At 34.3% G+C, this 22,051-nt stretch overlaps 1 protein-coding gene across 3 annotated transcripts in view; it reads right to left on the bottom strand.

The window, feature by feature from the left end:
- The window catches only part of ARHGAP6 (Rho GTPase activating protein 6), a 583,013-nt gene that overhangs the window by 103,161 nt on the left and 457,801 nt on the right, over positions 1 to 22,051 (bottom strand). For all 3 annotated transcript variants that reach the window (XM_074300011.1, XM_074300012.1, XM_074300013.1), the window contains exon 2: positions 9,354 to 9,513. In XM_074300011.1, coding sequence (XP_074156112.1) covers positions 9,354 to 9,513 — 160 coding nt within the window. The remainder of the gene's footprint in view (positions 1 to 9,353; positions 9,514 to 22,051) is intronic.

Below are 22,051 nucleotides of genomic sequence, written 5' to 3'. Positions count from 1 at the left end.
CTCAGTAATCTTGTTTTGGTTACTTTTGCTTTTTATGTCTATTTTTTTTTCTTGAATCTAGAATATCTGGGTATCACAGCCAGATTTTCCCTAAAAATATAGAATCCATCGAAGGATTCCACTACTCTGCAATGGTATATGGAACAAGATGGTAGCAGGAACTGCTACAGACAAAGAATGATAACTACCATAGTTTTTATTTGGGGATAGGAAGTACAACACCCAGAACAACTTCTTTTCTTACAAGTCATCCCTTATTTTCTAAAGAAAACTGAACTGTTATACTATCAAGAATATAATTTTCTTAATTTCAGTGAAATGTTTACTTTGGTTTTATGTTGCCTATGGGACTATGGTGTGGGACCGCATTACAAACAAGAAATATAATTGAGCAATTCTAAGTAGTCAGGGTTCTATTTTATTGTACTTTGTGTACACATTTTCTTATAACATCAACTATTTTTCATTCCACAATATTGTTTCCAAAATATATAAACACAGCTTTTCTCATTTGTGATAGAAAAAACATACTGAAGCAAGAAAACAAGTTTATGTTGTAAAAAATATAAGGAACTAATTCAAATCTCTCACAGAACCATTTTGTTCTAATGTTTGTTTGCAAAGATGTTATGCATTATCACCTTAATTGTTCTGAAATATCGATGAAGGTCCAAAGTAAATTGTTCACTCCAATTTCATATTTCATTTCTATTTCCAAGTCTATTGCCTTACTAGATATAATATCTTGAGCAACACGTTTAGTTCTTTTCAGTTCCCTTCTCTATAAAATGAGAATTTAGGTCTAGATGATATTTAAGACTCTTTTTAGATCTAAACTTTATGAATATATTACTAATCTCTCAGGGTTCAGTGACTTTCTTGATATTGCTCTCTGCTCTTGTCTTCTAACCTTACTTCTCTTTAGATCCCAGGCAAAACCAGGTTACAGGCCTAGACTTATTAGTCAGAGGAGCAAGTGTCTGCTTACAAGGTATAACTTAAAGAGTACAGGAAGATATATCAAACTGGAAAATTTCATACCCACTTGCCTAACATCTTAAAGGCTAAGTTTTATTCATGTGTGTATGTGTGTATCTGCCCCCACAATCTGAATTCTGTCCTCCCCGCACTCTGATTTCAGAGCTGTAACTAGTTACAGAGCAAGAATCTTAGAATGTGTCTAATCATGTCTATATAACTAGGTACTGATATGTGAATAATAATCCTATGAAATGGACAGATTATTTGAAATCTCACTGCATTATTTCCAATAGGTTAGCACCAATAATCATAATTTAACATAATTATAACTTCAGCTAGGGCTAATCTGAATATACAGAACCATTTTAAAGGATTTATCATTTTTACTATGAAAGATCTAGCCGTAATCATGATGTCGGGATAACAGAAGTAATTAAAATTAATTTAGTTGATCAGAAGAAAAAAAAAGTTACAACAGTGGCTCACATCCAGTTGCTTCTTATTTAAAAAATTTTTTATTGCTAACTAGTTTAGTAAGTTCTACTGCTGAAAAAAAAAAAATGTGCCTAACTTTTAGGGCCCTGGTTCAAAGCTATAGTAAGTTATTTATTTGACTATACTGCCATCTCCAAACATCCTCTATAAATATAGACCCTTTATATATTAAGATACATCTGGTTGTTAACTTCTCTGAGCTTTAGTTTCCTCATTGGGAAAGTGGGGAAATAATACTTGTTCTATATTTCACAGAGTTTTTGTAAGGATCAAATTATGTTGTTAAATGCTTTGTAAACCATAAAGTATATAGTAAATTGTACACTTAACAAGTTTGAAATCATTTACTAGTAACCCTATTCATAAGATAGTTATCACCACTCACACATATCAAATTAGTTAATATGATAGAATAGGAAAATGATAAATCTTGGCAAAGATATGGGAAAATTGGAATACTACTAAATCTGCATCCAAAAAAGATTATGAAAAAAATAATCTATATGTACAAAATAATTATAGCAGCTCTTTTTGTGGTGGCAAAGAATTGGAAATTGAAGGGATGACCATCAATTAAGGAATAGCTGAACAAATTACATATGAATGTAATGAGATATTACAGTGCTTTAAGAAATGATGAGCAGGAGATTTTAAGAAAATCCTGAAAAGAAATTAACTGATACTGAGCGAAGTGAATAAAACCAGGAGAACATTGAACACAGTAGCAATAGCATTGTGCAGTGATCAACCATGAATGACTTAGCTCTTTTCAGCAATACAATGATCCAAGACAATCCCAAAGAATTCATGATGAAAAATACTATTCACATCCAGAGAAAGAACTGGTAGAGTCTGAATGCAGATCAAAGTAGAATATTTTTGTGCTTTTGGAGTTTTTGTTTGTTTTTCATTTTTTTGTTCTGTTTTGTTCTTATTCTGTCACTGTGACTAATGTGAAAATATGTTTTACATGACTGAACCTATATAACCTATGTTGGATTGTTTACCATCTTGGGGAGGAAGAGGGAAGAGAGGAAATGAGAAAAATTCAAAAAGCAAAGTTTTAAAAGTGAATGTTGAAAATTGTCTTTACATTTAATTTAAAAATACTCTTAAATTATTTTTTAAAAGGACTATTATTAGAAAATAGAATTCAGGGCCTTGAAGGAATAATATATCTGACAGTACAGTCTTAAGTGAGACATGTGGTTTAAGCAAAGTCTATGCAATGAGACTTTCAAGAAAACCAGGTTTGTAATGGTGGAATCGATAGCAGAAAATTGAGGACCCAAAGGAAGAGTAGACATAGGAAAAGGCTTGAAAGCAAGCTTCTCCAGGGTTCAGATCTTAACCAGCCTAGTCTTAAGGAGGGAAATACTAACCTTTCCACTTGATTTTTTTGTCTGTCCTGGGCATCCAGCTTCCTAATCCTGAGCCAATAAATCAACAGGCTCCTGAACTTTCTGTTGCCCTGGTAACTAGTTCCTCCTCAAGCACAGAGAAAGCATGTAAGAGAGAAACAGTCTAAAGGCTTTATTATGATAGAGTCCTTCTCACTGGTTTTTTTTTGTTTGTTTGTTTGTTTTGTTTTGTTTTGTTTTTTCTTGACTGTTGTTTGATCTATGGTTACCAATAACTGAATATGAAAGCAAAACATCCACGTCTCTCTCTAGAATGTCTAGAATAATTAATATACTTTAAAAAAAATGTTTTGAATAGTTTTAGGTATAGGTTTAGGTATAGTTTTAGGCAGGTTTTAGGAGAGTTAATTCATCTCCCTTGAAGAGACAGGTCTATCCCAGCAGCAGGGAAGACAAATCAGTGGGCATCATAAATGCCAGGTCTTAAGCATACATGTATATCTTGAACAACATTCTATAGCTCATGAGAAATTCTCGATAGACTCAGTGTCTATAGTCTTCCACAAACTTGAAATGAAATTAGAGTTGACTTATAAACAGAATTCTAAAAGGCTTACTAGTTTATAAATACTGGCAGCCTTTATTTTCATATCACTTTCATTTCTGAATATATCCCTCGCTCCCTTTCCTTGTCTATTTAACTATCCTTCATAATAGAAGGGGAGTTACATTTTCTCAGTTCTTCTCTGGAAAACTACTAATTAAAAAAACCAAAACAAACCCAGTTTGAACTGGAATAGTGTGGTGCAATCTAATCATCAAATAAGCCTTTTTCTTCTTTCTTTGGCATAATAGTCCTCACTCTGTTTTCTTCTCCTAAATATCATTGACTGAGAGCTCTAAATATCTTATAACCATTAACTCAGAGGGTCTCCCAATAGCCTCATCAGTTTCTCACCAGAACAAAACAAAGTACCCAAAGCTTGAATAATAAAGAAACATGAATGTTAAATCTATTTCCAACCAAAAACCGGGGAGGGAGAAGAGAGTGGAGAAACAAAAGGATTGGGTAGATTCCAGTTTTTATTAAATCTTCAGTCAAAACCTCATTTGGTAGGCTGTTACCTTCATTTAGTTTCTGGGCACTTCAGGCAATGTTTACTTATCTGGAGGGCTTCTTCGCACAGTAGATGTGGCCCAGTTTAAAATTATCAAAAGGGGAATGAATAGGAAAAAAACCAGAAGCCACAAGGTGCCAAAGTTATAATTAGAGCATTTAACACAATGCCAGATATTCTGTGGGTTCTCAATAATATTTGAAGATAATAATGATAGAGTTTTAATGACAGCTCCAATTATACCTTGGGTGAGTTCATGTCTGGTCGTTCCTATCATATGCTTTCAACATCTCATGGGCTAGAAATTCAACAGTAATTCATTGATTGAGTTTTTGATATTATTAATAAATTGAAAGAGGATGAAAATGAAAAGATTATAATTTTGACACAAGCGGCATTATTTAGGTTCCATTGGAAATGTCAGAGAATATGAGTATGGTGTATGTAGTAAGTAATCTGAATTATCACAGAATTTTTAAGGATTGTGTACTTTGTGTCATTCATATATTTAATTGATGTGTTGAAAATAAAACAAATAAATAAAAACACCCTCATATAATATTTCAGAACATAATACTTAATAATTCAACATAATACTTCAAAAGAAAAACAATGAGGGAAAGATTATCTGTGTAAGCAAATCCAATCTATTTTCTGGCTTGTATCATATACACAAATATTTTCCTAAGTCATTAGGTCTTCTGTCCTAAATTCTTTTTGTCAGCAAAATTTCATTTGTCAAGAATGACCAAAATAAGAACAATTGATATTTACATAATATCTTAATGTTAAAAATTACTTTGTATCCATACTATTCAAGTGAAATAGATAGGTTTAATTAATTCCCATGGACTCAATGAATAATCAGAGAACTTAAGTGACTTACTTGTGGTCACACAACTAAAAGGAAGAATTTAAACCCAACTTTTCTGATTCCATATTCAGAATTCTGGCCAATATGCAATATTCTATTGCTAACAACTCTGAGAAAATGGAATTCTGGCTCCCTGAGTAATTCTGGTTCTATGAGTAATTCATGGTGATAGCTGAATAATTTGGGGGCATTTTAATACATATCTGTGCCTTTGTTTAGGCTCATATAGGTAGCACAGTGAATAGAGCAATGGCTCACAAGTCAGGAGGATGTGAGTTCAAATTTGACCTCAGATACTAGCTGTGTGACTTGGGTAAGTAACTTAATCCTATTTGCCTGAGTTGTTCATTTATAAAATGAGATGGGGAAGAAAATGACACACCACTCCAATATCTTTGCAAAAGCCACAAAGAGTTGGACAGGACTGAAACATCTCAAAAACAAAAGTGACTTAGTTTTAATATTTGTACATCAAGTATAGCATTATTAACAGCTTTTTTTTTTTTGGTTCCTATATAAAAACCACAAAAAAGTATAAAGTGATGTATAAATGCAAGGTAAGAAATGCTAGTATTTTTATACATATTCTCAGGTAAGACTACCATTTTCAAAAGTTTTCATTCCTCTGACACCTTAAAAGAAAGCAAAAAAAAGTATGGGAGGAGGAAGTACAGTGCCCAAATATCATATTGTCTATTTTTTACTCATTTCCAAAAATGAACTATTTCTTATTATATTATATTTATTTGTTTTAGGATTATGACATTTGATCTAAGCATAGGTTATATTAGAGAGATAAGAAAAAGCAGGATGAGTTGTTATATTAGCAGAAAAAACTCTAAAATGTGAGATAACAATAGAGGAAAACTCTATTTGGTGGCAAGACTAAGAGGGGAATTCAAGGGAAAATAGATAATCTCATGCTAATTACATTCCCTGTATCTCTTCCTGCCATGACTTTCCACAGAACTCTTCCAAGAATGCTAATGCTATACTGGCACTATTACTAGGCATGTGTCCAGTTCCCCTTATTGCAATTCTGCTGACCATATGGATGCCAGGAGAGCTATAGGGCACAACTTAAAGGGCAGCAGATGTGCTAAGTATTGAAGAACCAGGGCTCTGTTTCTCAATTAAAGTTTGGTATATGTGATTGTCTGGCATGATGATATCAGATGAATATTGACAACTGTACTCCTCAGATGAGTATAACCTAATTCTTTTTTTCTTATTGTGTGGCTTTTGTATGTCCTCCCTAGAACCACAGATTCTTCCATCAGTGTGATTCTGTCTTAACAAAATTCTCTTATCTATTCCTTAGATGATATTAAGTCATATCCCTTCTCTGGGCCTCTTTTTCCATTAATAAAATGAGAGGATTATCTTAAATGACTTCTAAGCTTCTCCTACTTCTATATCTATGATCCTATCATGTTGGAGTGTTTAGAGGTTCTTGTGGGTACAGATTTTCAATACAGAAGCTATCAGATCATTGTTTGAGAGAAAATGGAACCTGGAGACTCATTTATCTGGAAATAGGCTGGAGTAGAACAAGAGTATCTTGGCAAACTCAGATAACAACTGAAGTCTTACCTTGAGGAATTCTATATTACAGAAAAGATACAAGAAGACTTATCTTACATTAGTACTCCTCCCAAAGCAGCTATTGCTTTATAAAGTGACCCTCAGCCTACTTTTTTTGGATATAACCTCCTTAGAGTAGTTCTTAAAGGGAAGTTAAATTGACCGTAATCTGACTTTGATTCAGCCCACCAAATGTGACCAAGAGGCAGTATGATCCAATGAATAACACAATGGAGTTGGAGTCAGGATTGACCTTGATTTAGGCACTTACAAGTTGTGTGACTCTTGACAAGTCACTTAATTTCTCCTGACCTTGTTTTCCCATCTCTAAAATGGGGAAATCTCACCCAAAATCTCTTATAACAGAACCTCCCAGGGTTGCTATGAGAATCAAAGGAGATGAAAGGTATAAAGCACTTTGAAAATCTTAGAGTGCTATATAGATAGACAGTAACTATATTTTTATAAGTTTATAAGTGTCAAAATGGCATTCATCTATCTCAGTTTGTTTATTTTCTTTAACAAAAAAGGCATTAGGTTTTAGGGCCCCTTCTGGGGCTCTTTAGCAACCAGACCGGAAACATTTCAGCACCTCTAATACTAACTGAAGAGACTAACTCAGTTACAAAGCTCTTTAAAGATTACAGAGTTCTTATTTCATAATCATTTAGTAAGGTAGACAGTGTAAGCATTATTACTAATCCTATTTCACATATAAAAAGATTAGGTCTCAGAAAAGGCTCTGTATCACACAACTAATTAGTATTGGAACTTTAATGTGAAATCAAGTCTATCCTAACTCTAAGCACTCCTTCAAACTTATGATATTAGATAACTATCTCTATAAAAACTTAGATTCATATATATATATATATATATATATATATATATATATACACACACACACACACACACATATATACATACATACATACATACACTTTGAGATATATGCATTTAGATATATGTATATTTGTTAATACACATTTATTTCTAGATGTTTATATGTGTATATAAACATATACATCATCTATATGTCTATGTATATATCTATCTAGAGAGATTATATGATATGTTTGAGGGAGTTGTTTATCCTATTTTTAAAGTGTACTTCATTTCTTCCAAATACACGCAAGGATATTTTTCAACATTCATTCTTGTAAAACTTTGTGTTCTAAATTTTTCTTCCCATTCCCTAAGACAGCAAGCAGTCTGATATAGGTTAAGAATGCGGAATCCTTTTAAAATCAGAACAAAATGGGGAAAAAAAAAAAACACTTTAAGGAAAAAACAAATAAACAAAAAGGTGAAAATACTATGCTTCAATCCACTGGATGCAAGTGGCATTTTCTAGTTCAAGTCAATTTATCTTTTGTTTTTGAAGAGGACCAGTGGCTTTACAGTGTGATCTCTCGACTTGCACATGAATCTGATTTGTGTGAAGCAGTTTCACACAGCCTCACTCTCTTGTCCAAAGTCACCAAAATCCAATGGCAGGAAAAAAATCAAGAGGACCGATGATGGCTCAAGATGCAGTGGATAACCTTGAAAACATCTGACCAACCTCTAAGTGTTCCACAGCTCCTGCTTCAGCTGCTATTGGAATACATTGTTCTCATCTGCTCATTCTGCTGGGTAGTCTTCACATTCTTGGGGTATAGATGTCCACTAATTCAACAGAATTATCAATTACTCTCAACCTGATTTAGCTTATGTATGGTTTTATCAAGGTAGGGCTGCTGTGAATTCTGGAGCTCCTTGAAGCCACAGGTGAGATATGAATGAACCAGGAAGATAGAAAAAGTAAATGAGCAACCCTGAAAGGGCTTGGGGAACCCTCATAGCATAGATTTAAATCCTTCCTGAACATTCCATACAACCCTTAGAATCAGACAGAGCTGGTTTAAGGTATTTGTACACACACACACACATATATGTGTACATACTAACACATGTATATCTATTTAGGTATTATGAATATCTTTGTGTGTATATATGTATGTATGCATATATATATATATATATATACATATATAATATATAAACACACACATCTCTCTTATGTTTATCTAGGGAAAGAACCTATGAATAAATATAAATAACTATAGGCTAAATTCATAATTCTTTCACAAGAAGATTTAAAAAAAAAAAAAAAGGAAAAGAAAGGGGGAACTGATTATGAAGTTCTTTAAGAGCCTTTCCTAACTTAAGTAGACCCCCAGTAATTTGAATTTTCCTACATTTCTTTGAAACTTCCCACATAAACTGACATTTTCATGGTTGGTTTAGATAGTAAGGTCCATAATTACAATAATTACCAATTACCAATCATCCACAAATCAATCTAAGTACAATTGATGCAGTACAAATGACCAATGCCCCTTTAGAAATATTAATAAACATTCTAGATAGAATGTTTGGAAGCCATTAAGATAAATAATACGTAACTGAAAAAAATAATGTTAAACATAATCAGCAGAAACCCATATCTGTTTCTACTCTAATCTTTTAGTTCTTTGTATAAAGACTGAAGTTTGCCATATTTGAGGATGGGAGCACATTTTAAGAATGGGTTGAATTCAGTTAAGTGATGTATTTTTTTCCTTTGGTCTACATAATGATGAACAACAGGTTTAAGTGAATTCTTCACTTTCCAATTGGTTATCTTGGTGTCATGTAGATGCTGTGTCAGACAGTACTTTTCTCTTGAACTTTGCATAAGTTGACCTTTTCCTTTAAATAAACATATTAGCTGACATGCAAGTTGTTCTGCCCAAACACAAATTTCAAAATATAACCTAATGCCAGCCAATGACGGAGACACTGTACTTTTCTTCCTGTGTTAATAGGAGGTTTGAAATAAATATGTACTCTGTGGTTTGCCAAAGCAGATGTTTAACTTTCAACATTCCGCAGTGAAATGGTGAACAGAGCCCTTACCTTTGGGAATGGTAATCTGACAGCTGAGGTCGCAGTCCTGCTGCAGCTGATAAAAAGCCACTTCCTGCAGTCGGGCACGCTCCAACTCTGAGAGGCTTTGTATGGGAACTGACTTCAGCCGAACGCTGCGCCCTGACATGCTGTTCCAAGTAAAATCACCCTGTAGATCAAGCAGAAAAATATGAAGTGTTACATGGTTCACCTACTTTAACAAACATATTCATCTCTTTTTATCAGGAAGAAAAACATCACAGAAATTGTTTTAAGTTTATTTTCACTTGAAGTTAACTTTTAGCAATGTAGAATACATCTCATCTTTATATTCAGATAGTCTTAATCACAAGGAATCTCTTCTTTTAGTGTGATAATTCTATATTAATCAAAAAAACCAACACATATATGACCCATGATAGAATTGGAAAAGCTATGTAATGCTGTTTATTAGAATTCATTAAGGAAAATAGCCAACAAATGTATGTAATTGTCTTTCTATTCTTTTGCAATTCAAATCTCTATAAAGTGAGATGAGAGAGATGAATAATTTGGCACCGGGTGGCAAAGTGGATAAAACCCAGGATGTGGAATCAGAAAAGATGTGCAAATCCTATCCCCAATATTAATTTTGTGAGAATGGGCAAGTTAGCCATTTTTTGTATCAGCTTCCTTATCTATAAAATAGAGATAATAATAACACTGAACATACAGGATTGATCTGAAGATCATATGAGATAATGTGTGAAGTCCTGTGCAAAAAGCTCTGCATAAATGTTGGCTATTTAATGATGTAAAAGTCATTTTGAATGTATGTCTTATAGAGTCAGGTGATTGAAATGGTTCTCTCACTTTATAAGAGAATGAACACTAAAATGTTTGGCATGTCTGATGCTCCATAGAGATACGGTCCTAAAGCAATGACTAAGGCTGAGAAATAAAAAGCTTTGGTTCTAGATTGCTCTGCTACTGTTGTGATAATCTTTGCTACTGTTGTACAAAATGAAATTTTGTTTCCCCAATGTGAAGTACAGCACCTGGCACATTGTAAATGCTTGATAAATGTTTATTCACTGGCTGATTACTTTCTATAAGGCAGACACAATGATAGATTTGTGTTGGATGGTTGTAGTGGCAAATAATGAGGCAAAGTCTATATATGTTTTCTTCTCTAAACCATGTCTATTTGCATTCTTGGGTAAATAGGGTATGGCAAATAGCCCTGTTTTTTTGTTTTATGTTCTACTAAACACACACACACACACACACACACACACACACACATATTTGCAAAAAGGTTATCTGAAAACAACTGCTTCTAGAGACAAATAAATCTATTGCATGTCAGTCAGTCAATAAAAAATCAAGCACATTATGGTGATGTCTTTTTGGTTCTCTTGAGATCAAAGGACAGCAACCAACCAACCATCAAGTACCTACTATGTGTCCTTCACTGTACTAAGCACTGAAGATAAAAACAACAGCAAAATATAGCCTCAGTTCTTAAGAAGAGGAGATAATATGCAAACAAGTATGTCCAAATGAGCTATAGGATAAACTGAAAACAATCAACAGAGAGAAAAAAATTAAAATTAAGAGGGACTAGTGAAGGCTTCCTATATAAAGTGGGATTTTAGCTGGAATTGAAGGAAACTAGGAAGTCTAGGAGGCAGAGATGAGAAGGAAGACTATTCCAAGTATGGTAGACAAATAGTGACAATGCTCATATGAGTTTGATACAAATTGTTTTGTGAAGATGGAATGATTTCCCATTAGAGAATTTATAGGGTTAATGACTTTTGTGACAGAAAGTTGCTGCACATTTCTGACACCACTCAGTTTTAAATTTGTTTTGTTTAAATTTGTCAGTTTAAAATTTGTACAAGTGTATTTGCTGCCAAAGTAATCCCTGTAGCAGTAGTCAAAGCAAATATTTTTATGTGCACCTGAAAATAGATATGTTCTCACCCACATAGCATTTCTAAGTATAGACTCAAAGACATGAGAGCATCTAGTCCAACTCTCCTCATTTTACAGATGAGGAAACTAAAGCTCAAAGATGTACTGCTTAAGGTCACATAATCAGCAAAAAAGGCCATCTGTAAATACAGGCCTTCTCACTGCCAGTTGAATGCTTCTTTCCAACACACCATGATGCACCCACTCTCATCCCAATGAAGGAAATCTGCAACAGCAAAAACTAATCCTCACTTTTCTTAACATAGCTTTCCCTAATGAAGAGGAAACCCTACACCCACTGGATTACCAGCCATACTTCCCCTGAAGTATAAAGAGTTCACTTAGCAATAATTAATAAGATAGTTCCAGAAACTAGACATTCTTGGGGAGGTCTGTAATCAGAGAGGAGAACATTCTTTCTTAATTCATGGAAATGCCACGCATGCTGTAGAAGCCCAAATCTTACAAGTTATAAGAAGAAAAGTGACTATAAAATTAGGATGGCATGTTTAAATGGCAAAACTACATTATCTACAGTTGTCTTATATAAATTACCAAAAGAGGTGGCAAAAAGTTCCTCTTCCCCTCCTGTTTTGTTCTGCCCTCTCATTCACTTAGCTACTATCTTTAAGTCACTGAAGTCATTTGCAATTAGTTCCTTCTCCATCTCAAAACCTTTGACCTCATCTACTAATTTCTCTTTTCTTACAGTATTTCATAATGAAGTAACCTTTCTCTATGTCAAAGCCAGCTTCTCCATGTGTCCATGATCTTCCCTGTTCCCATCTTTTCTAGCAGATTGCCTCCTCAATATTTCTCTCTGCTTTCATACTTTCAACCTTTTTCTATCTTTTGGTTCCTTTCCTACTGTCTATGTCCAATGGTCTGCCATGCTTAAACAAAACAAAACAAAACTTTCATGTCACCATCCTTCCTTTCTCCTCTTCTCTGATAAACTCCTAGAAATTTCTGCCTGTATCTATTGCCTTTCACTTTTGTTGTCTGACTTCCAGTTTTATGACTCAAATGAAACTGCTCTCTCTAAAGCTATTATTCATCTCTTAATGGCAAAAACTGATGGTCTTTTCTTGGTTCCCATACTCCTTGACCCTTCTGATGCATGTGTCATTCTAGACTACTCTCTTTTCCTGAATATTCACATTTCACATTTCATAATAATAAATTTCGTAGTTTTCCTCTTACAATCTGACAGCCCCTTCTTAGTCTTCTTTGCCAGTTATTATCCAAATTATGCCTCTGGTTATGAGTGCTCACCCAGAGCTTTGTCCTAGACCCTCATTTTTTCTCTTTGTACTCCACAGTAAACTCATCAGCTCCATCAACTTTTCTTTGCAGAAGATATATCTTCATGTATAGCTGATTCTAATGTTTCTCCTCAACTTCAATCACGATCACCAAAAATCTTATTGGACATTTTAAGCTGGATGTCCTAAACTCAAAACATCGAAACATAACTACATATCTTTTGCCCCCAGTCCACCCTCTTCCAAACTTCCCTATTTCTGTTGAAGACACCAGTTTGTACCTCCACACTATTTGTCACACCATACTACTTCTATCTACTCATATAGCCTTCACTTTAATTCATGTCTTCATCACTTCTTGGCTAACATAGCAATATCCTCCCAATTGATCTCTGCCTTAAGTCTCTTTCAATTTCAGTTTATCTTCCACATTGCTGCCAAAATGATTTTTCTTACGTGCAGATGTGACCAGCCCACTACTGGATAAGTGTTATACCCTTAGGATAAAATATTAGCTTAGCCTTGTACCAACCAATCTTTCAAATCTTATTGTGCAATACTCTCCTTCCCATATTTTGTCCTTTCAAATTAGTCTGCTCTATGATCCTCACACATGAAATTTCAGCTCTCATCTATGTCTTTGAACTTGCTGTCTCTGGTGACTGGAATATATTCCCTCTCCACTTCAATTGTCTCAAAGAATTCTACTCTTTCTTTAAGACGCAGCTCAAGCAGCACTGATACTCTAAATGGCAAATGGCAAATGTCCTCTTTTCAAATTACATTTATTTAATTAACTTGTATTAATTTGAATTTATTCTCTTTATATGCATTCTATAGATATCCATATAATATACATCATATATAATGTAGTGTATATATGTATGTCTGTAGGTATCTATATATAATACACTATGTGTATGCATACACACATATCCTTATTGTTTTACCGTCTAACGTGAGCTCCCTGTAATTAAAGATTATTTTATTCTTAGTATTTATATCCCTAATGCCAAGCAGAGTATCTAGAAAAGAAGATACTCTTAGTAAATGTCTGTTTATTGATTAGAATTAATTACAATTTTAGCATTGTTTCCTTCTAATAGATCTAAATCCAGTGAAAAGATAATTCTAGTTCCATTGTCTTCTGACACCCATTGGCTGCAAGGAAAACTTGCAATTAAAAACAAGTTTAGCTACCCTATGAAACACACCCACATCTCAAGTTAACTCTAAGGCCATACAATGGATAAGGTTGTAATAAATGATTTTTCCTGACTCATTCCCTCTTGAATTAAGCAGAGACATGTTACAAGGAAATTTTATTCAGTCTTTTCTATATAACCATTTATAACTTACAGTTAAATAGCATTTTATGGTTACAAAGCCCTTTACATACATTATCTCATTTTATCATGATAGCAACATTATGAGTAAGTAGTATATTATTAGATGAGGTAAAGAAAACTTAAGTGATATAACAGATCAAAAGATTGGTGAGTGGTTAATACTGCTATGCAAGCCCAAGTTTTACTTCTAAGTCCAAGGTTCTTTCCCCCTTTCTTCTTTTTCACACAGAATCTGTAACTGTTGTGTATTTGATGTGACTACAATAAGCTAATGCAAGAATTCAGTTTCATACAGTTGGGAAATTACTTCAACCACAAGATAAAAGCATTATTAAAAATCACGGATAGAGAGCATCACACAAAAGTATCACACAAGTATTGATGCATCCAGATGACTACCTATGCCTCAGATATACAAGAAATTAGTTAGTTTAGATATTGCTTTGCAGATTCAAAAAACACCACGGATTGATTCCACCTCTTTTTCCCCTTTCCTCCTCTCCTTCTCATCTATGATTTCATTGGCATTCAAAACTATCCATGAGGAAATTCCATCAACAACTTCTCTACTACCTAGACATGTGGATAGTTGCCTAAAACGCTGCTTGATTGACAAAGTCAATGAATGTCAGGGCTAGAACTCAGGTTTTCTTGATCCTGAGGCATCCTTTGCATCAGTCATACTTCTTCATACAGAGTAATTTTTTCCTTTTTCTTCATACACTGATAATAAGTTAAAAGAAAACTAAAATTATGCACCAGGCTGCACCATGAGAAATAAATTTTTCCTTAGAAACACATTGTGATTGAATTCATTACTTGGGAAGCCCATTATTCAACAATGAACCCACCAAATAGAGAATTAGATTAGAAAGGCAGACTATCTAAATTGTTGGTTTTATTTTATGTCTCACTCTTTGTGACTCCTTTGGGGAGATTTGCTTGGCAAAGATAGTGGAGTGGTTTTCTATTTCCTTCTTCAGATTATTTTACAGATGAGGAATTAAGGCAAACAAAGTTAAGTGACTTGCCCAGGACCACACAGCTAGTAAGTATCTGAAGCCAGATTTGAATTCATGCAGATGAGTCCTGTGCCTCGATCTATTATACCACCCAACTCCCTGATTAGCTAAAGACAGCTCTGATCAGGCATTGTTTGTACAAAATTAAAAAGTTTTCCAATGCCCCAGATTTTTTAAACTTCTCATGTAGCTATGTAAGTTGGTCTTATCATTCACTATATCAAGATTCTAAACTGTTTTCTAACAGTGTTTTATATCAGCCCTCATTAACATAACAGACAAGATCCCAGATAACCATATCCTAGAATGTAACCAGACTACTAGCAAAGAAATGATGCTCACCCCTGAACAACTATGTGAAAAATTCAGCCTCCCCAGGCAGCTGTTTTACTCTGCATTAATGAGGAATAAAATTGCAAGCAGGGAAAACAAGAAGAAATACTTTAGGGATTCACAGAAGCCCAACCTCATGCAACATACCATAACTGTGGAAGGCTGGGAAACAGCTGCTGCCAAAAGATCAGCCAAATCTGAAGCTATAAGGAAAGGAACTGATCTGTTTGGAGGAAAAGGCTTCATGTCATCATGCCATTTGTGAAACATTGTTAAAAAAATGTCTGGACTGTGAGTGAGGAACTTGGCTTCTGGTCCCATTTTCTTTCCCTGGCTTGCTAACTTTACCTCTCTAGGATTTACTTCTCATCTGGAAAACAAAGGGGATGAGCCAGATGACCTTTCAAGTTCCTTCCAACTCTGATATTCGATGGTTCTGTGAACACTAAGAGGGCTTTCAGATGGTTGCTGTTATCGATAATCAAAACAAGGGCATCTGTGCTCAATATTAAAAGGATTCTTGGTCCCGAGATGACCTTTTTGGCCATGCATATGTTATAATTTCTTGTCAAACACGAGTGAAGTCAGAAACAGAACAATTATAAAGCATCCACTTTGTTGCAGTAATAAAAGTTTATTTAATCTACTTACCCCTAGAAAGTTAGTTTGATATGGATAGCTGGGCATTTTTAGTGCCTGTTATTTCTATGGCCTATTCTAGGGAACGTGCCAGAATGCTATTTCAGGGAGAAGAGTGATGAAATATGAAGATTCCTTTACTACCCAAGGCTTTATTTATATACTCAGCATCCCATTCAACTGTGAGTAAATTCAGAAGGTCCTGCTTATGAAGTTTTGTTCATAATAACTTTGTCAAGCTGTGCATTTCAATTTTGGGTCATCTATATCTATATTTTTTTTCAACCCAAATTCCCTTGTGAGCAAGTACTTAGTTATGAGGCTAATGGAAAACACCATGAACATATTTGTTTGGTTTCCTTCTACTAATCCCAAGCTAATTTTGCAGGATAGGGAAGGGGGTAGAAATAGTCAATCTTTTATGGAAGTTAATTATTTTATTACATTTTTTTCTACTCTTCAAGTTTTTACTAAAGTCCAATAATGACTAATTAATTGTTTCCATTATACCCTTCATTTTTAATGCGTGTCTTTCCCCTCATGAAACGAAAAAGAAAACATGGATGGACATCCAACCCAACAATTTACTTATTCATATGCCAATTAAGGGTGTGTGTGCGTGCGTGGTGCGTGTGTGTGTGTGTGTGTGTGTGTGTGTGTGTGTGAAAGAGAGAGAGAGAGAGATACACAAATATCCTTCTAAGGGAATTACATATATAGAAAATATGTATACACACATTTCTCAGTTAAAGGAACTATTCACACAGAAACACACACATTTTGTTGTTTGTCCTTCATTCTTGAAGAGGACCATGAAATAAGAAGGGTGTCAAGACATGCAAGTGAATTGAGTTAAATGAGATAGGAGTGTGCAAAGTCACCTGGCTCACTTCCCTTCTGGTTCCAGTGGGAAGATACAGGTCAAGATGACAAGAGATGACCCTAAATGCAATGGGAGACCTTGGCCTTTTTAAGCTAAAATCTTCAATCCCATTCAAGGATTAAGGGTAGGTAGGAATTAAGGCAAAAAATCTCTCTCACCTAGTCCCAGAAAAAATCTAAATAAATGAATCTGGGAGGGGAAGACCCTCAGGGTTTCTGGCCAAAGCAGAAATGATTGCTATACATCAGTCTGAATCAATCATGACCCAAACAATGACCAACTAGGACTTGGCCTAGGACCCACTGGGTGGCCAAAGAGAATCAGATTGGATTTAGTTTAAGGCCTGGCCTTTAAGAAAGAAATCTAGGCAATAAATTCTATCTCTCTCTAAGAGATCTATGAGATGGACCAATTGATTTCTTTTATCTATTTAACCATCATTCAACAGCAAACATTTAGGAAAAAGTTTTATATTGGGAAAGGGATGGTGTTTGGGAAGGCAAGAGTTATACATGTACATTTCTATGAAAATGTGTATTATTTATGAAACAAGAAAATCTACATCTAATTTAGTGGAGAGAATACCCGGCCTGGAGTTAGGAAAACGCAAGTTCAAATCCAACCTCAGATGCATCTTAGCTGTGTGATCCTGAGCAAAACATTTAATCTCTGATTGCCTTACAAAATTGATCCACTGGAGAATGAAATAGGCAAATTACTGCAATATCTTTTCCAAGGAAAATCCCAAAAGAGAACATAAATGGCTAGACACAATTGAACAACAAAATTTCTTAACACCTCTGAGTTTCTAAGTTTCCTTACTGATATATATCTCACTCTCTTCTAATCTGTCTGTAATTTGACATATGATTTTATCATCCAAAGGAAACTTTAGATTTCCTCAATTCTTATCATTTTTAGCCCTCTGTTATAGAAAGCATTGGCAATCTAGTGAAACTTATGGACTCTCAGAATCATGTTTTTTTTAAATATAATAAATAAATATAAAAATAAAGTAAATAAGTTACCTAATTATAAAGAAAACCAATTACATTGGTAGCATCAAAATATTTAATAAAAAAATTCATAGAACTAGACTTAAGAACACCAATTTCTTCCAATTTGTAATTACATCAAAGCATAGTATTTTCACCTTTTTGATTGTTATTTGCTTCCCCCCCCTTTTCTCTATAGTTCCCCCTCTGAATGCAGATTGCACTTTCTATCCCAAGTCTATTAGAATGAGGCAGCTATTATTGTAGGAGGCAGCTAGGTATGTCAGCAAATAGAATGCTGGGCCTTGAATCAGGAAGATTCATCTTCCTGAGTTCAAAAATGGCTTTAGAACCTCACTAGCTATGTCACTGGCCATGTCACTTAATCCTGTTTGCTTCAGTTTCCTTATCTGTCAAATAAGCTAGAGAAGGAAATGCAAAACACTCCAGTATCTTTGCCAAGAAAATCCCACCTGGATTCAAGAAGAGTCAGATATGACTACAAAACTATTGAAGGACTAATACCTGGAATGCCTTATTCCCTCATCTCTGCCTTAGTTTCCCTGGCTTTCTTCCAATTCTACTTTCCATAAGTACAAATCGGAAGAGATTAGAGGTTCTTAAGCCTAGTTTTGTGAATTTGTTTCTTAAATATTTTTATACTATGCCAATGTAATTGGCTTTCTTTATAGTCAAGTATTTTATTTTATTCATTTAAAAAATGAATGAGGAGTCCATAAGTTTCACTAGATTGTCAAAGCCTTCTATGACACAAGGAAGATTTAAGAACCATTGAGCAAGACAATCTTTAAGTTACCTTTCAATTTTTAGTTTTCTTTCTTGATTTTAATATTGATAACATATAATTAAAGCCTTTTGTGGAATAAAAAGCACTTTAATCATTATATCCTATGGAAATAAGTAATAGAAGATAGGATTCTTATTTTATAAATTTACAGAGCTTAAGTGAACTGCCCATGGTCATGGAACCATTAAATATATGATCCAGAATCCAAACCCAGATCCACAGATCCATGGTTTAAATTAGACATATGATTACACTTTCACCTCAAGCTGAGATCTAGTGGATAATTGAATAAAGAAGCTCAGAAAAGTGCCTGAATTATGAAAACTTACTAAAAGAATATATTGGAGGGATATAGGACTGATTATTAAAGAAAATAATTAACAGGACAAAGAGATCATTATATACTTCAACAACATACTATATGATGATCAATTCTGATGGACGTGGCCCTCTTCAACAATGAGATGAACCAAATCAGTTCCAATAGAGCAGTAATGAACTAAACCAGCTATACCCAGCAAAAGAACTCTGGGAGATGACTGTGAACCACTACATAGAATTCCCAATCCCTCTATTTTTGTCCACTTGCATTTTTGATTTCCTTCACAGGCTAATGGTACACTATTTCAAATTCCGATTCTTTTTGTACAGCGCAATTGTCAATGCTGTGAAATTACCCATATAATAAAAAAAAGAAAGTAGTTAACATAAAAATGGGTTAGGATAATATTCAGGTTTGATAATTTTAAAAACATTTATATAACTAGATTAAATATTAGACTTCAAATTAAGAAGTTTCTAATGTGCCCCTGAGTCACTATTATCTTAGTGATGTGATGGATTGTTTTCTCTCTAAAATAGAATTTTAAATGACCATCATTTAAAATTTTTTTTGATAGATCAAATGGCCTAACAGCATTGAATGGTGGTTGAGCCAACAAAAATTGAATCACATATAAGTTATTTCAAATAACACTGCAAAAGAATGTATTAGACAGTTTTCTGACACCTAAAGTTATACAAAAAACCTCCATTTTTAATTTTTTTAATTAAAGGTGTTTATTTTCAAAACATATGCATGGTTATATTCTAAATTTCTTCTCTTCCTCTCACCCCCTCTCCTAGATGGCAAGTAACTCAATATATGTTAAACATGTGCAATTCTTCTATACATATTTATTTTTTCTTTTTTTTTCTTTCTTTTCTCTTCCTTCCTTCCTTCTTTTCTTTCTTTTTTCTTTTTGCTTTGCTGAGGCAATTGGGGTTAAGTGATTTGCCCAGGGTCACACAGCTAGGAAATACTAAGTATCTGAGGCCAGATTTGAACTCAAGTCCTCCTGACATCAGGGCTGGTGCTCTATCCACTGTGATATCTAGCTGTCCCTCTATACATATTTCTACAATTATCGTGCTGTACAAGAAAAAAACTGCACAACAATAACAAAAAAGAAAAAAAAAGGAAAAGGAAAAAATGAGAAAGAAAACAAAATGCAAGCAAACAAAAAGAAAAAGAGTGAAAATGCTATGTTGTAATGCACACTCAATTTCCACAGTCCTTCCTTGGGTGTAGATGACTACCTTCCTCACAAGATCACTGGAATTGGCATCAATCATCTCATTGTTGGAAAGAGTCACATCCATCAGAATTTGTATTATATTGATCTTGCTGTATACAATGATCTCCTGGTTCTGATCATTTCACTCAGCCATCAGTTCATTTAGGTCTCTCCAGGCCTTTCTGAAATCATCCTGTTGGTCATTTCTTACAGAACAATAATATTCCATAACATTCATATACCACAATTTATTCAGTCATTCTATAATTGATGAGCATCTGTTGAATTTCCAGTTTCTGGCCACTACAAAGAGGGCTGCCACAAACATTTTTGCACATGTGGATCCCTTTCCCTCCTTTAAGATCTCTTTGGGATATAAGCCCAGTAGAAACACTGCTGGATCAAAGGGTCTGCACAGTTTGATAGTCCTTTAGGCATAGTTCCAAATTGCTCTCCAGAATGGTTGAATCAGTTCACAATTCCATCAATAATGTATTAGTGTCCCAGTAGAAAACCTCTCTCTTTTGACAGCAGCTTACCCAGGCTCTTCACTTTATATTCACAATAAAATGGATTCTGACCCATTTATACATCACTAAAATCTTCAGTTTCACAAGGCACCATTAGTACTGACCATGTGACTTTCCCCTAAGTCTCATAGGTATTGCTATCTGTCATGCCATTGGCAGAACCCTTGGGCTTTGCAACTAGACTTTCCTACACTTATTGTTAATAGTTATAGTTAAATAATTAAAAGGTGATGTCTGAGAGCAGGAATTTTTCTATTTTATTCATTTTCCTATTTGTATTCCGAGAATTTAGCATAGTGTTTGGCACATAGTAAAAGTTTAATATAAATGCATTTAAAAATCTTTATTCTGACAAGGAGTCCGTAGGCTTAATGAGAATATCAAAGGGGTTCATGACATTAAAAAAAAAGAGAGAGAGAGAGATTAAAGTCCTGCAATAGACTGAAAGGATGGGAAACCTAAGATGTCTATCATCTAGAACTGGTTTACTGTTAATTTTTTTCAATTGGTATTTATAACTCAGAAAGAGGCAAATTCTACAATTCAGGGCTTGATTTATTATTTTGTTTCTTATCTGGACTTAAGGAAGTATCAATAATGTAAATTAAACTCTAAAATGTGACACATACAGGATTGTAACCCTCTCTCCTTCCTGTTTTTAGCTGGACAGCTGATTTTTAAACACTTATTAGCAAGCTCTTGCCTGGTACTATGTCTTCACACATAGCAAGTGTTTAATAAATGTTTAGAAATTACTTGATTAATATGAAAAGTAGGGAAAGAATTAGTGACATTACAGCATAAAATTTGATTTATTAGGACCATGCTTATTTAGAATTTTTTCCAATTCAGATCGAGGTTTTTAAAATTTTATTATTGCCTTCTCTATAAGACTTAGAAGGATATGTTATTTCCAGGTAAAGAGTTCCTATAGTAGTGAGGGAATTGTCTACATCATTCTTAAAGTTATTATAGATATACATGTACTAGCACGAGCACACTCACACATACACACATATATTTCTCTCCCCCTCTCCTTACCACTTTGTATCAGGTCTTTCTTGTTTGCTATTTGCATAGAAATATTTGCACTTGTTTGCAATGTGGAAACAATACAGATGTCAGTTTAATAATGGTTTAGGCAAGTGATGAGGAATTACTTAGTATTTGATGTAGAGTACCCCTGCTATCCCATATACCCTGAATAGGTCTTTGACATCACAGACAGGAAGAAAAGTCCTTTATACATTGAAATATTAATTGCAGAAATGTTTGTAGTGCAAAGAACTGGTCAGAAAGGAGATGACCTTTGCTGTACAAACGGAACAGCCTCAAATTTGGGTCATAGGTCAATATAGTTCTTTGTTT

Source organism: Sminthopsis crassicaudata, chromosome 3, assembly GCF_048593235.1.
Source record: "Sminthopsis crassicaudata isolate SCR6 chromosome 3, ASM4859323v1, whole genome shotgun sequence".
Lineage (NCBI taxonomy): Eukaryota > Metazoa > Chordata > Mammalia > Dasyuromorphia > Dasyuridae > Sminthopsis > Sminthopsis crassicaudata.
This window is presented reverse-complemented; position numbering and strand designations above follow the sequence as displayed.